Here is a 14,086-nt window from a genome sequence, read left to right as displayed (position 1 = left end):
CACACACACACACACACACACACACACACACACACACACACACACACACAGAGGTCATTGGCCCTCAATACCTTCTGCCCCACAGCATCCCCCTGCAGAAGTTGCTGGAACCTCTCCTCTGGTTCCAGGCTGTGGAAATGGCGCTACAGATGGGTGGCATGATGCATGGAGATGCCTTGGGCAGGGATGCCCATGTACATGCCAGGCTGCTCAGTTGCCAAATCCTGCCTTCCAACCACAAGGGCAATGAAGGCGTAACCCCACCTGCAGAAATGCAGGTTACACAGCCTTGGTCTGGTCTGGAGCCCCAAGACTGAGGTCCCTCTGGGTCACCAGGAGGGTTGGAGCCACTCAGGCCATCCCTGCAAGGTGGTCTAGGTCCTGCTTTCCTTTGCAGATGACCTTCCCAGGAATTCCTTTGAATAAGAGCTCCTGTTCCTCACACAGTGCTGCCATAAAGCCACATGTTTCCATATGCAAATACTTCCAAATGCATGCAAAGGAAGCTGTGCCATCCACCCTTAGAGCTGGACAAGGTCCACTGTGCTTAGAAGGGCAGGGCTGCCCAGACTGGTGGTCTCTGGACTGGCACTGGTCCATGCAGAGTTTCCTGGAAAGAAATAAACAAGTGCAGCCAATGGGCACAAATATGGCTCCCATCCCTGGCAACATGGGCAAAAATAATTGTACCTCCCCACACACGGAAAGCCTAAGACACAGTACAGTAGAGACCCTATATATCAGGGCCCAGCCCCTCATCTGGCCCTTGTGCCAAGGGGGAGAAATGCCAGGGAAAGGGTGCCATCTTGGAAAGCAATTCTTTTAACTAGAGAGTTGAAGTGTTGTAATGCTGTGATTGGTTTAATGCCATTTTAATCCAAACACAGCCCAGAGAGACCCCATGCCCAGCTCATTCAGGCCCCAAGGGCAGTGCCAGCCTTTATCTAGGGAGGTGGCAAGGGGGAGCAAGCCCGACTGAGGCTGCACCAGAATCCAGGATCCCAAGCAGGTGGGCTTTTGAGATGGAGGCGCCCGGACCGTATTGGGGAAGGTGGCCCAAGTGTGTCCCTGTCAGAAGGCAAGCTGGCACCAACGCTTGTCCCTTACTTAGGGAATTGGGGCCAGAATCGTACCAGCCATGATATTTCTTCCCCATCGCCAGGTACAGGTGTGAGAGCTGGGCAGAGGAAAAAGCAGGTAAGAAGAAAACCGTCTCCTTTGAGTCGTGGTGCTGGAGGAGAGTGCTGAGGATACCACGGATGGCCAAAAAGACAAAGCAATGGGTCCATGAGCAGATTGAGTCTGAAGCTCTCCGGAAGCCAAGATGATGAAAGTGAGGCTGTTGTACTTTGGTCATATCATGAGAAAGCAGGAGGAATTGCTAGGAAAGACAACGATGCCAAGAAAGGTAGAAAGGAAAGGAGGAAGAAAGAAAGAAAGAAAGAAAGAAAGAGAGGAAGGCCGCGTTCAAGATGGACGGCCTCTATTAAAGAAGTCACAGGTATGAGTTTGCAGGACTTGAGCAGAGCAGTGGAAGAGGACAGGGGGTCCTGGAGATGTCTCATCCACAGGGTCTCCATCAGTTGAGGTCTACTCATAGGCGGCTAGCAACAGCCGCAACCACCTGTCAGTCTTGAGCAAATTCAGAACCAATGTGCATCATAGAATCCTAGAGTTGGAAGAGACCCCAAAGGCCCTGATCCAGTCCAACCCATTCGGCCATGCAGGAGCTCTCCATCAAAGCATACCCTACAGATGGCCATTCACCTCTGTTTAAACCAGTGCAGGATTTTGAAAACAGCAAAGAACTTTATTGAATACACATAGTAATTCACCAGCCAGCATTTAAGCCAAACTGCCCCCCCCCCCCAATAGCCAAGCAAGAATCCAAACTCCACCCCAACCCCATCTGGCGCCAAAACTAGTACCCACCTCCAGTTTCCATGGCTTAGTCCCCCCCTACAATCTAGCTCTTCTTCTAGACTTTCTCACCAACGCTATCTCTCTCTTCCAGACTAAGGCTTTTTCCAGCATCCTACCCCTTCCTTCCAGAACAGACACCAACGCAGCTATCCATTTACCCATAAGCCACAGCCACTGTCATGCTACCCACCAGCCCCCTGGCGATCAAGCACATCACCTGTTTTAATATTTGAAAACCAACCCTCCATTAATCCATTAATCTCATATTAATGTCAGACTCCTGAGAAAAGCCATGCATTCGTGGTTCTGACACAACCGCAACAAGGAGCTTCCAGGAAGAGGTGACTTACCTCCACTGTCTCTCTTTAAGGCTGAGTCTTGCATGCAGAGGGGTCAGCTTTAGGTAAAGTTTACCTTTGGTTGTTTGCTATCTAGCTTCCTATTTTTGATGGATTTATAGTTTTTGGTGGGTTTTTCAGGCTATGTGGCCATGTTCTGGAAGAGTTTCTTCCTGACGTTTCACCTGCAGATGAGCACAGCCACATAGCCCAAAAAAACACCAAAGACTATGGATGCTGGCAGTGAAAGCCTCCTTTTATTTGTAACAATAAAGTGAGTCTTATTTTTTAGCCTTTGGAAACCATCCTGTGGTATACTTGATGCCCAGATGCACTGTGGCACACTCCCCATAATGGAATACCCATAACAGTCCTCCCTACCCACCCATTTACCCCAGTGCCAGGGCAGTGCCCCCCAATCCAACACCCCAGTGCTGCAGTGGACTCCTCCTGGAGAGAGACAAGACAGGTAGACAGACAGACAGAGAGGCAGAAGCAGCGCCTGTAGAAACCCGGGCAGTCTTTATTGTTCCTTGTGGGGCAGCACAGCCACAACTGGGAGAGAGCTCCTCCGGTCATCCTGCCTGACCCATGGGGGTTTGGTGGGGGGATGAGGCAGCAGAAGAGTTGCGAGGGTGTGCCAGGAGAAGAGGGAGGCTGGGCCCAGGTAAGCACACCCTCCAACCCATGCGGCCTGGCATCTGGATAAGGAGCAGCCTCCCACCCCATGGCCATCTGTGGGGAGAGCTGGGGAGGGGGTCCCTGCCTCTAGAGAAATGCCAACACTCTAAAGACTCAAACAGAAGGCCACCCTGGGTGAACTAGCTGGCCAAGCAGATGCCAGGGAGAGCAAGTGGCCAGGAGCAGAGGGCTGAGCGCATGGGTGGCTCACAGTGCCTCTACAATTTCACAGAAGGTGGCAAATGTGGAGGGTGGCAGGAGGGCAGCCAGGCAGGGCAGGGAGCGGGGGCACAAGGGTGTGGGGGGTGTACAACTGGCGAAGCACCTGCTCAGCTCCCAAGGGGCCGCAGGGACAGTATCTGGGGGGCCCTTTGACACCCCCAGAGGAGTGAGCCGCCTGGGTTTCTAAGCCCCGCTCCTGCCTCCCTCTGTCCTGCCAGGGGCCCTGTGTGAGGAAGGGCTGGGGGTCCCACCCAAGAGCTCCAGGCTGCTTGGCAGGTCAGCCCTCAGGACGGAAGGCCCCTCTCTTGCTTGGAGACAGTGGCTTCATCCTTCCTCAGGGTGGAGGATCTCCAGGAGGATCTAAGGACAGAGCAGAGAAAACCCCACAGATGAGGGCCTGGAAGGGCTGGACGTAGCACACATACACACACACACCCTCCCCACCACAGGGCAGGAGTGGGGCTCTGACCTGGCCCCTTGAACCCGCAGCCTCTGGACAACCTTTCCTACACCTGCCTCTGGCCTGAACGCCTGGGGCAGCCCCACAGCTCTTTCTTTGGAAGCTGTCCCTCCTAGGAGCCCAGTCTGGCCATCTTACCTGGAGGCTCAGCCTCCACCTCAGGGGCTTCTTCCTCCGGCGCTGTGCCAGCAACAGTCAGCTCAGCACCATCTTCCACCACTGAAGAGTGGGAGTGGAGGCACCGGTCCCCGGAGCGCGTTCTGCGCAGGACGGACTGAAAGCAAAGCAAAGAGAGGTGGGGAGTAGCCATGGGGCTCAGGGAGACCCACGGATCGCTACCCCGGAGGACCACTACACAGAAGAGGGACTGCCCCATACCTTCCTGTTGAGGGGGCTGCTGGGGGCAGAGACGCTGCTGTAGAGGCTGAGGCTGGAGCTGGAGCAACTGGGCGAGAGGGCCTTGGAGGTGGGGGCGGACAAGCTGCTGGACCCTTTGCCCCCCCGGGGGTCAGCGGAGAGGTATTTCTCATTGATCTTCACGTTCGTCCTCCCCTTCACTATGGGAAAAGAAAGGAATGGAAAGAGAGTGAGTGAGACAGAAAGAGAGAGAGAGAAAGAACTGCAGCCAGCCCAAAGCCAGGGGGTGCAGAGTACCCACAGCCTGGCACCCAGCTGGCACAGAGGGCCCAGTGGGATGTGAATGCAGAGAAAGATAAAAGTGGGCCTTTCACATTGGCTGGACAGGAGACTGGCTGAGAAGCCTCCCTGCTGGGGGAGAAAAGGCCCTTGAGGAGATTGGCATCAGAAAGCAAAGGCCAAGTGGCAAGCCCTAGCTTGGAGCCATCGGTGTCCGACTGCTGATGCCTGGATGAAGGGCTCTGAGTCAATGGCTGTCTAGGGCAGTGACAGGGGCTGGTAGATGGAGACTGACTGCAGCTGGCCAGAGGTGTTTCCCTCTGGGCAGAGTCCTCAGGGAGGTGGGGTGGGAAACTGGGCTGTGAGGCTGGGACCCCCACCTGACATGCCAGCATGCCTTCTGGGGAGGCAGAGGCCCATCAGAAGTAGGAACAGAGGAGACCCCCTTAAAGGGAATGGTTGCCCCTCTAGGGTGCTTAGGGTCTCTGCCTCCCTCATGCCCACAAGGAGACAGGTGGGGGGGGGGAGAGACAGGAGCTTCCGGGACTCTGTGCCCCCCTGCCCAGTCCCCAGTGGGCACCTCCCTCCCTCCTGGTCACTCACCTCTGCAGGGGTCATTCTTCACCAGGAACTCGTCCAGCGCAATCCAGCCTCCACCCACCCGCACCATCAGGGTGCTGCGCAGAATGCGGACCATGCGTAGCTGCTGGGACTCCCCAAACTAAAATGGGGGGCAGTAGAGGGGCAGTCAGTGGGGAGTGAGAGCCTACCAGCCCCACAGCAACTCCCCAGCTGGAGACAAGCTCTCCCTGGCTTCCAGGCGTAACTAAGAGGCCTGAGCTGTGCCCACTCTGGCACTGTGGGGAGCCCCCCCTGGAAGAGTCAGTTCTTGGCCAGCCAGATGCCCCAAAGGGATGCCAGTAGGCAACTTGGGTACCTTGGCTTTGGAGCCAGGGCAAGAGCCCAAAGCAAAGACCAGGGTGAGAGGGGCAGAAGCAGGAAGGGAAGCTGGGCCAAGGCACTCACTCTGTAACGGTTGGCACTGATCTGCTCCACCTGGAAGCGCTTGGCACAGCTGCACTGGGCCACCTGCCGGTTCACCTGGCGCACAAAAGCAGGAGGGCAGCTCAGAGGGGCGGCTGTGCTCTGGCCACACATGCTGCCCAGTGCTCCTGGTCAGGGATTTTAAGGGACTGTGTGACTCCCAGCCATCCCCTTTAGAGCTGAGAACACCAAATTCGAACATGCCTTTACAGCATTGCTTGCGGTGGCCATGGGGTCATTCTTTGGGGTGGGAAGTGGCACAGAGCACCCCGCATGGTCGGCCTCCTTGGGAGGCACAGCCCTCCCTGCCATACCTCGTCCTGGATCTGATCCGCGTCAGCCGCCCTGTGCAGCATGTCCCGGCTGGGGTGCAGAGCACTGACAAACTCATAGTAGTCAATGAAGCCATCCCTGTTCATGTCAAAGATTTTGGCCACAGCATTCATCTCCAGTGCATTGGTGGGGAACTCTGGGAAAGCCAAGGCAGACGGGTGCTGAACGCGCTGTGGTCTTTTGTGCCCCTTCCGTGTCCACGTCATGCAGCCACGGATCAGGCGCTGGCCCAGCCAGGGGAAGGGGTCCACCACTGGGGAGAGGAGAGGCCAGGAGTGGAGCCCAGGACAGGCAGACCAGCCCACTGGGCTCCCCCTCACCCCGGCACTCTTACTGGAGGAGAGGACGCTCTCAATGAACTCCTGCTGGGTGATGCGCCCATCTTGGTCCCTGTCGATGCCCCGGAAGATGTCCAGGACTCGCGACTTCAGGTGGCTGATCCACTGCATGTAACGCTTCCGCCACACGGCAAAGTCAAAGCGGGAGAACTCCTCTAGCTGGACGCATGCAAGACGGCCAAGAGAGAAAGAGTGATTGTCAAGAAAGGACAAGAGAAAGGCTGGGCTCTGTGAATTATGACAGTGGCATTTTTAACTGACAGGACAAAGGAGTGTTCTTGTGCCAGACTCACCTGGCAGGCTCAGGATGCCAGGCACCTTGGCATTGGGAGGGGTATGCCCTGCCTTAGGCAGCCATATTATCTTTGCCTGGTCCTCCTCTGCTCCCTCTTCAGGATGGCCCTTGGGAAGAAGGACAGGGAAGAGCTGCCAGCATGGGCTCTCCCAGTCCAGTCCCTCTCTTTCTGGAAGCCTGGTAATCAATGAACCCCTCCCTCTCCCCTCTTGTTTGGAAGGCACAGAAGGCAGCCCCCCTCCAGCTACACACCCAACCCACCCTGCTGTGGCTCACATGGGAAGGAGGAGAAGGGGCTGGCAAGGCTGGCACTGCCAGTTGGCAAGGGAGAGCTCTGTTTCCCTATCCAGCCCTAAGGTCATCTCCCAGGTGGCCAAAGGGGTTTGCAGAATGCCCTGGGCAGCAGTGGCAAAGGCCAGGAGGAACCCGTGGGCCAGAGGCTGCTCTGCGTCCGTCCCAGGAGGAAAGGCAGTCTGCCCTGAGGCACACGCACAAGCGGCGTTCTCCCATGCCAGGAAGGGAGAGTCTTTCTCCCAGCCACACCAAGTTGGGACCTCAACTCCAGCTCCCTGCCCAGCTCCCTGGTACCTCTCGCAGGTGCTGCTGGGCGTTCTGGAGCCGGTACTGCCTGTCGAGGGCCAAGAGCCAGAGCTGCTGCCAGCGGTGGAACAACTGGGCCAGAAGGGGCCTCTGGGGTCCCAGATCCTCAGGCGGCATAGCCGGGGCCCTGGAGCAGAGTGTGCTGGCAACACGTCGCCCTGTGAAAATGAAGTGGGGAAGACTCAGGACAGATGCTGTTCTACACCCCCTTCCAAGCCCTAATCAGGAGGCACAGCCATAGGGCCTCAAGGTGTATGGAAGGAAGGGGCTGCCTTGCCGCAGAAGCCCTGAGGGCCCCCACCTTGTTCTGCTTGTGGTCTCTCAGAATGGCAGTTGCCTGGGAAGCAGGAGGACCCTGGCAAAAGCCCCCAATGTGGGGCTCATGAAAGGCATGGCAACTTATGACAGCTCCCTATCTGGAGCAAGGAAGTGGTTGGAGCAAGACCTGGTGAGATTTCGTGGCAGTCTTGAGCTGCTGCAAGATTCCTTGCCACCTCAAGTGTTCCACTGACCAGGAGTGCTTGACTGATTCCATGGCAGACCTGCCATGGAGAGAGAACCTGGCAGGCAGGATCATGCTTTGTGGGCTGGAATCTCTGAAAGCTAGGTGAACTGGCTTGCGGAAGACCCCTTTGGGTGCCAGCATCTGCCGGGGCAGAGGCATATAAGGCTATTAATCAGTCCACCTGCAAATGTGGAGAGGGCCCACAGCACTCACGGGAAGACAGCTTGCGGGGGGCAGGTGCCGCCCCCAGTTCCGAAGGCATTTTGTGCTTGCAGGTCTTGGTGACCTTCTCCACGTCCGGCTCCTTACGGTTCAGCTCCTCCATGAACACCTGGCAGAAGAGGAGGCTCAGTGTCAGGTGCCTCCCTTTTCCCTCCCTCAGTCACATAGAAGCTGGGAGGAAAAGGGAGTTGGGCATGGGGTGCTGCCCCCCGGGGGTATCTCTCTCTGCCAATGCCATGGGGTTTGGAGGTGCATAGCAGGGGCCGCCACCTGGGTTACCCACCGCATGCTGTTGGCTCAGCTCCTCCAGGCGCTCCGCTGCCGCCTCTCCCTCCGGCAGGGGCTCCTGGTCCCAGACATGCAGGGCTTCCTCTGCGGCCACGATCCACTCCACCAACCGCGCCACCTCCTCCCTCTCGGCAGCCAGGGCAGTCGCTTGGGCCTGGAGCCGCTCCTCCTGCTGCTGGGCCCAGCCAAGCACCTGAGGGGATGGCAGGACAGGGGGAAGGGTCTGCATGGGCCCTGATGGGAGGGTGCAAGGCCGACTGACTTTCCAACAGAGGCTGGCCTTTGGCCCCATGCCCAGCTGTGGCCTGGAGTTCATTTTTCTCATGCCTGGGAGCAACCCCCCCTCAACATCAGCCTGGCCCTTTCTCCCCACTAGACCCACGCAAAGGGCCTGGAACTCCCATGCTCTATATGCACCTTCCCTGACCAGCACCATTCCTCAGTGAGGCTGGGAGAGAAGAAACCCACTGGACCCCATCTGAGGGCCACTTGGAGTTGGCAATGCTGGGCCCCCTGTAAGAGCAGGATCAGGCCACTGGGTTGGGGGCCCACAAGACATGGGGTCTCTTCCAGCCCCTCTGACCCCATCACCATCGCACTTGAGAACCATGTATGTGACTCTGTCCTGGGGGCATCTCCCCCGACCCAGGCATTGGACCCAGTGCCCACTCACCTCCTGGAAGCGGGTCTTGGTGACGGTGAGCCAGGACTTGATGGGGATGATGGCATCTGGGTGGCAGGTGCTCAGGATCTCCTCCCCCAGGGAAGTGATGCATTCCAGCTCCAGCTGCTGGCACTGTAGGCTCTGCCTCAGCTCCTGTGGGCAGAAATAAAGGATGCTCAGAAGGCAGGGAGGGTGGGCATGGCTGGCAATGCCCAGCTTGAGCTGTGGGGAAGGGGAGATGAGGAAAGACCTAGGGAGCTGGGTATGTTTAGCCTGGAGAAGAGACAGATAAAAGGTGGCATGAATGCCCTGTTTAGGTATTTGAAGGGATGTCTATTGAGGAGGGAGTTTTTTGCTGCTCCAGAGAATAGGACACAATGGAGCAATGGATTCAAACTACAGAAAAAATAATCCCACCTAAACATTAGGAGGAACTTCTTGACAGTAAGAGCTGTTTTGATAGTGGAAGATGCTCCCTTGGAGAGTGATGGAGTTTCCCTCCTTGGAAGTCTTTAAACAGAGGCTGGATGGCCATCTGTCAATGGGGATGTTTTGATTGGGAGTTCCTGCATGGCAGAAGGGGATTGCCCTGGGTGGCCCTTGGGGTCTCTTCCAACTCTGTCATTCTATGATTCCATATGATGGGCTGGCGCTGCTCACCTTCAGCTGCCTCTGGCACTCCTGGACAGCCTCCTCCTCCTCCGGAAGAGCCCCGTACTTGATGGATTTCTCCAGCTCCGACAGGCGGCCCAGGAAGGAGTGTGCCAGTGTATGGAACTCCTCTGCCTGGCACACAGGAGAAATGGCAAGAGGTGGGCATCCGAGGCCCTCTGACCAGCTACCAGCCCCACCCCACAGAGAAATGACCCCTAATACCTGAGTGCTTTGCAAACATAAATGAATCCACACCAGCAAAATAATTCAACTCCAGTGCCCAGTATCCTGCTTCAGTTTGCCCCTGGCTGCAACCGCACTGCAGAATGACAGCAGTTTGATGCCACTTTGACTGCCATGGCTCCATGCCATGACATTCTGGGATTTGTAGTTTTGTGAGATATTTAGCCTTCTCTGCCAGAGAGTTCTGATGTCACAACAAACTACATATCCCAAGATTCCACAGCATGGAGCCATGGCAGTTAAAGCAGTGTGAAACCATTTTAATTCTGCAGTGCAGATGCAGTCCCCATTAATGCCATACTCGCCAGTTTTAATCCAAACTCAAGTTGGTTTTGAGAGTGACACATTTCCCCCACCCAAAGTCACATGGGTACAAAAAGGTGTTTCGGCCTGTTTTTGCATGTTAAAGGAACTGGTTATCTTAGGACACACAACTGCAATGGCTGCATTTTTAAAAATCTTCCCGGTGTGCCAGTGGAGATATATATATATAGATATAGATATAGATATAGATAGATATATTCACAGATCCATATCAACTGGTAGCCAGTCTTGCTTCCCGGTCAGCCTTACTGCCCACCTGCATTCCCAACGGATGCCCCCCTCACCAGGTTCCTTGGGAGAATTACTGTATAGACTCATGTATAAGTCTAGAGATTTTAGTCAAAAAAGCGACTCAACAAACGGAGGCAACTTCTCCGCGGTCAAAGTACGTCCTTTAGCTCTTCTAAGAAGGCAAAAGTGCAATCCGTCCTGAAAGCACTGACCCTGCTCCGCTCTCTTCTCCATCTTGCCTTTAGTTGTGTCTGCTGGAATTTTGTTAAGTTCTTCGGTATCATTTTCCTTTGCTTCAGGCTTTTTCACATGCCCCTAAATTTTACCCTCGACTTATACATGGGTCATATCAAAATCTATCATTTTAGCCCCAAAGCCTGACCTCGATTTGTACATGAGGTTGACTGATAGTCGAGTATATATGTTAAGTGCCTCTTCATCCCTTCTAACCCATGATCTTTAAAGTTGCTTATGTGATCTTCCTTCAAGGCTAACAGGACTCAAAACCCCTATAGAACAGAACAGCTAATTTGTAAACCTATAACTCCCCAACCCAGCAAAAATTACAGCCTGAGCCTCCCCACGTTCATTTCCTTTTAGTCTATTTCCTGCTGGGTCCCAAGGAATTTATTCTCTGATAAGGCTGTAACCCTCGGCCCTCTTGCCCAGCAGCAAGTCCCACTGAACGCCATTGGACTTCCTTCAGTGTAGGAATGTATAAAAAGGCAGAAGCGTTGTCGAGGGTGAGGGGTCCGTGGTCCTTCAGGTGGAGGAGGGGGATCGATCCCCGAAAATCCAGATCCACGTCTGGAAGCTGGAGAGATGGGGATGGGGAATGGTCCAGCACCTTCTCCTGCTTCCCAGCTGAACTGGGAATTGGGGGTAACTGGAAAGTGGCTTCCACCTGCTGCCCTGACCCCCCTTCTCTCCAAATGTGGTGTTAGTGGGGAGCTAAGTGGTCTGGAAGCTGCCCCCCCAGAGTAGGTTCCCCATCTGCCCCCCACAGTCCTCCTTCTGGTCCTGCGCTCCAGGCTCAGCCCCTCGTCCCCCAGAGCTCAAGCCCTGCTCCTTTCTATCCAGCCCCTTCCTGGCCTTGATCTAATTCTGTGCCGGCATTTCTGAAGGCTTGCCCAACCCCTCCAAGGTCTTACAATACCTGGCCATGCCTCTGTTTGGGGGCACCTCATTCTCAGGGGCTGAAGGGAGAGGACACAGGTTACCTGTCAATCCCCTCCTGTGGAATTTGCCCCCTTGTCTTTCCTTGCCTTGCACCCAAAGAGTTGGGGCTCATTGCAGCCCAGCAGTGGCCTCAGAACATGGGCAGAATTGGACAGCTGCACTCCCTGAGGAGAGGAGACCCCCCTCCACATTTGCAGGCCCTGCCGCCATGCCTTTACGTACCAAGTGGGACCCCCGTGCCCCTTCCCTTCCCACCCCAGCCCCTGTCCCCGCTCTGCCCACTTGCCTGCCTAAGGGCAGCCTCCAGCCGGCCCTGCTTGCAGACAGAGAGTTGGCAGATGAGTTCCCAGCGGAGGCCCAGCTCTTCCACCTGGCTCTGCAGCCACAGCCAGTCCTCCGTGCTACTCCCCCGGGTCAGGTCCCGCATGGAGCGCTGGAGAGCCTTGATGCAGCTGGCCCGCTGGCCCAGCTCCCTTTGAAACACCTGTGCAGGGAAAATGGAACTGGAAGGGGCCGCAGGGGGCATCTGACCCAGACCCTGCCAGCCGGAGAAGCATGTGCATGTGGGGAGGCCAACCAGCACCTTCCTCAAGAGCCAGAGCAAATCCTGGCAAGGCTCTTTGTTCTGGGTTAACATGGGGGAGTGTTCATTCTGGAACCTCCCCCCAGCCCCCCATTGTTCATTTCACATCCCACGTTTCTCCTGGCACAGCACACCAGCCATGCCCCACTTTGCTTTTGAAGGCAGCATCTAGATGCACCTGGAAACTGCTCACCCAAGCCCCCCGTCCCAAATTCAAAGAAGCAAGACTCCATAAGGTATGGGGCTTGCAGACCTTATGCTTGTCCATGAGGGCGCTGACCAGGTCCCTGTCCCCAGCCACAGGAGTCTCCCCGGCCAGCTGCGGCTCCACCTGGTACAGCCAATCCATGAGGGTCTGCAGGGCGTCCGTGAAACGGCCAGAGAAGAGCAGGTTATCTTCCAGCTTGTGCTGCCTGAACAGGAAGGAGAGGGAGTTGGGCAGTTGACTCAAAGCCCTTGCAAGCAGGCTGTCTGTCTGCCCAGTGCATCTGGACAGCTAGCCCCAAGGAACCCCTTCTGCGGCCATGTCCGGGCAGAACAGGCCCAGCAGTGGTCAGCACAAGGGAGGGAGGCCGCAACTGCAAGGGTCCCTCCTGGGCCAACCCCAGGAGCAAAAGGTGGGCACTGAGGTGGTGAGGAGAGCCTTCCTTGGGTCGTCACTTTGTTTTATTGTCCCTGGTGCTATGCCCACTGCCATAGGGCATCAGCTGTATGGAACAAAGGGAAAATGTGGCATCCAGGCAACATGTGAAACTGCGTGGCAAATTAACAAGTGGTCTAACACAACAATGGCCCGGAGAGTCTGGCACAGAAGCCTGACACAGAGGAAGGTGGACAGAGCAGAACCAAGCAGGGCATGGGACCAAGTCCAAAAAACAAAAGAAAGATGGCAGGCCCGGAAGGGATAGTCAGGACAGGGAGCAAGCGCGGTGCTGGGGCCTGGCGCTCCCTCCAGCCGTGTCCGACTGTGGGGAAAAACCTTTCAGTCCCTGCAATGAAGCACAGTTGGAGGGCTGGATGGCAAGCAATCGGGGCCGGAGGGAGGCCTTCTCACTGGACACCTGACTCCTAGCAGATCTGTGGGGGAAGAAAGGACTCTGCTCATGTTCAACTGACCGCTCCTTCCTCCCTATTCCTGCATTTTTTTTAAAAAAGTGACCCTTTCTGCTGTATCTGCAGGTTGACATCTGCTTACGCTTCTTGTGGGCTACTCAGAGCAGAACTGGTAAAAGTGACACCCAAATAAATACAAGGAGGGGGAGATGATGACCACAGAGAAAACACCAGAGGGGAGTGTTGCTGTCCGAAGGTCCCACAAGGCAGGCCATCCAGGCGTCCCAAAAGGAGGACCCCCTGCCTCCCACCTATCCTACCTCTCGGCAGCCCAGACACAGACGGCCTCCCAGCGTTCCTTCAGCTCCCCCAGCATTTCCTCCAGTAGCTGGGCATCTTCGGGCAGCAGGGCCTTCTCACGGAGGAGGCGCCCGCTGCGCAGGGTGGCCTCGTACATTGGGCGCTTGCTGCGCAGCCCCTTCTGGAACTCCTGCACCACAAGAGACAGGGAGAGAGAGAGAGTGAGCATGTATGTCTCCCTAACCCTAACCCTCCTTGCAGCTGCTGGGCAGCTCACTCACCTTGTGCTCCCCCAGAAGGGCCTTGATCCTCTCTTGGTCAAGGGCAACGTCACTGAGGAGTCCCGGTGCCAGGTCCATCTCATTCAGCCAGTCCAGGAGGAGCTGCCAGGATTCACTGAACTGGAAGATCAGAGCAGGGGCTGCAGTCAGTTCCCCCCCACCTCTGACCCTCACAAGGACACAGCCTTCAGGGTCAGCCTCTTTCCCAAAGGACAGGCTGTGGCATTTCCAGAAGGGCAGGACTCTTTTCCAGTCATCACAGCTGACCGCTGCCGCTCCTGCTCCAGTGGGGACCTCCAGGTGTCCCACCCCATCTGGCCCTAATGTGAGGTAGGTACCTACCTGCCTGGCACGCTGGCGGGCCTCTTCCAGTAGCCCTCCCCGTTCGCTCACTTGCTGGAGCACTCTGGCCAGCCGCTCCTTGGTGCTCAGCATCAGGCTCTGGATGACGCTGCAGTCCTGCTTCTGGCTGAAGTCCTTCACGCGAACGGCCATCACCTCCAGGTCTGCCAGCTTCTCACTCTGGGCGCGGGTGTCTGTGGCCAGCGTCTGCCAAGAAGGAACAAGGCAGAGTGCCCAGGCATCCACCTGCTTCCCCCCACCTCTCTGCTCCAACTCAGGACAAGGTAAGGAGCACCCATACCCAACCAGGGTAGCTCTACCAGGGATGCCCATGTGGCCAGAGGGAT

General features: G+C 56.3%; 2 protein-coding genes across 7 annotated transcripts in view; one reads left to right on the top strand and one right to left on the bottom strand.

The window, feature by feature from the left end:
* GRINA (glutamate ionotropic receptor NMDA type subunit associated protein 1) overlaps positions 1-14,086 on the top strand; it is a 595,197-nt gene that overhangs the window by 295,366 nt on the left and 285,745 nt on the right. The gene's annotated exons all lie outside the window — the stretch shown is intronic.
* Positions 2,765-14,086, bottom strand: part of LOC121928652 (microtubule-actin cross-linking factor 1, isoforms 1/2/3/5-like) — a 57,714-nt gene continuing 46,392 nt past the window's right edge. For 5 of the 6 annotated variants that reach the window (XM_042463658.1, XM_042463659.1, XM_042463661.1 and 2 more), the window contains 17 exons: positions 13,740-13,946; positions 13,398-13,517; positions 13,137-13,306; positions 12,017-12,176; positions 11,467-11,664; positions 9,210-9,335; positions 8,559-8,702; positions 7,881-8,078; positions 7,589-7,706; positions 6,859-7,028; positions 5,972-6,134; positions 5,619-5,773; positions 5,287-5,361; positions 4,864-4,981; positions 4,003-4,181; positions 3,763-3,898; positions 2,765-3,524 (listed from right to left, as the gene is read on the bottom strand). In XM_042463658.1, the coding sequence (XP_042319592.1) occupies positions 3,499-3,524; positions 3,763-3,898; positions 4,003-4,181; positions 4,864-4,981; positions 5,287-5,361; positions 5,619-5,773; positions 5,972-6,134; positions 6,859-7,028; positions 7,589-7,706; positions 7,881-8,078; positions 8,559-8,702; positions 9,210-9,335; positions 11,467-11,664; positions 12,017-12,176; positions 13,137-13,306; positions 13,398-13,517; positions 13,740-13,946 (2,463 nt within the window). In that variant the 3' untranslated portion in view covers positions 2,765-3,498. Of the gene's footprint in view, positions 3,525-3,762; positions 3,899-4,002; positions 4,182-4,863; positions 4,982-5,286; positions 5,362-5,618; positions 5,774-5,971; positions 6,135-6,268; positions 6,378-6,858; positions 7,029-7,588; positions 7,707-7,880; positions 8,079-8,558; positions 8,703-9,209; positions 9,336-11,466; positions 11,665-12,016; positions 12,177-13,136; positions 13,307-13,397; positions 13,518-13,739; positions 13,947-14,086 lie in introns of those variants that run through there. The other variant, XM_042463660.1, reaches the window with a different exon arrangement.

The sequence above is a fragment of the Sceloporus undulatus genome, chromosome 4 (genome assembly GCF_019175285.1).
Source record: "Sceloporus undulatus isolate JIND9_A2432 ecotype Alabama chromosome 4, SceUnd_v1.1, whole genome shotgun sequence".
Classification (NCBI taxonomy): domain Eukaryota; kingdom Metazoa; phylum Chordata; class Lepidosauria; order Squamata; family Phrynosomatidae; genus Sceloporus; species Sceloporus undulatus.
The sequence above is the reverse complement of the archived record's forward strand: the minus strand, read 5'-3'. Positions and strand labels throughout refer to the sequence as shown.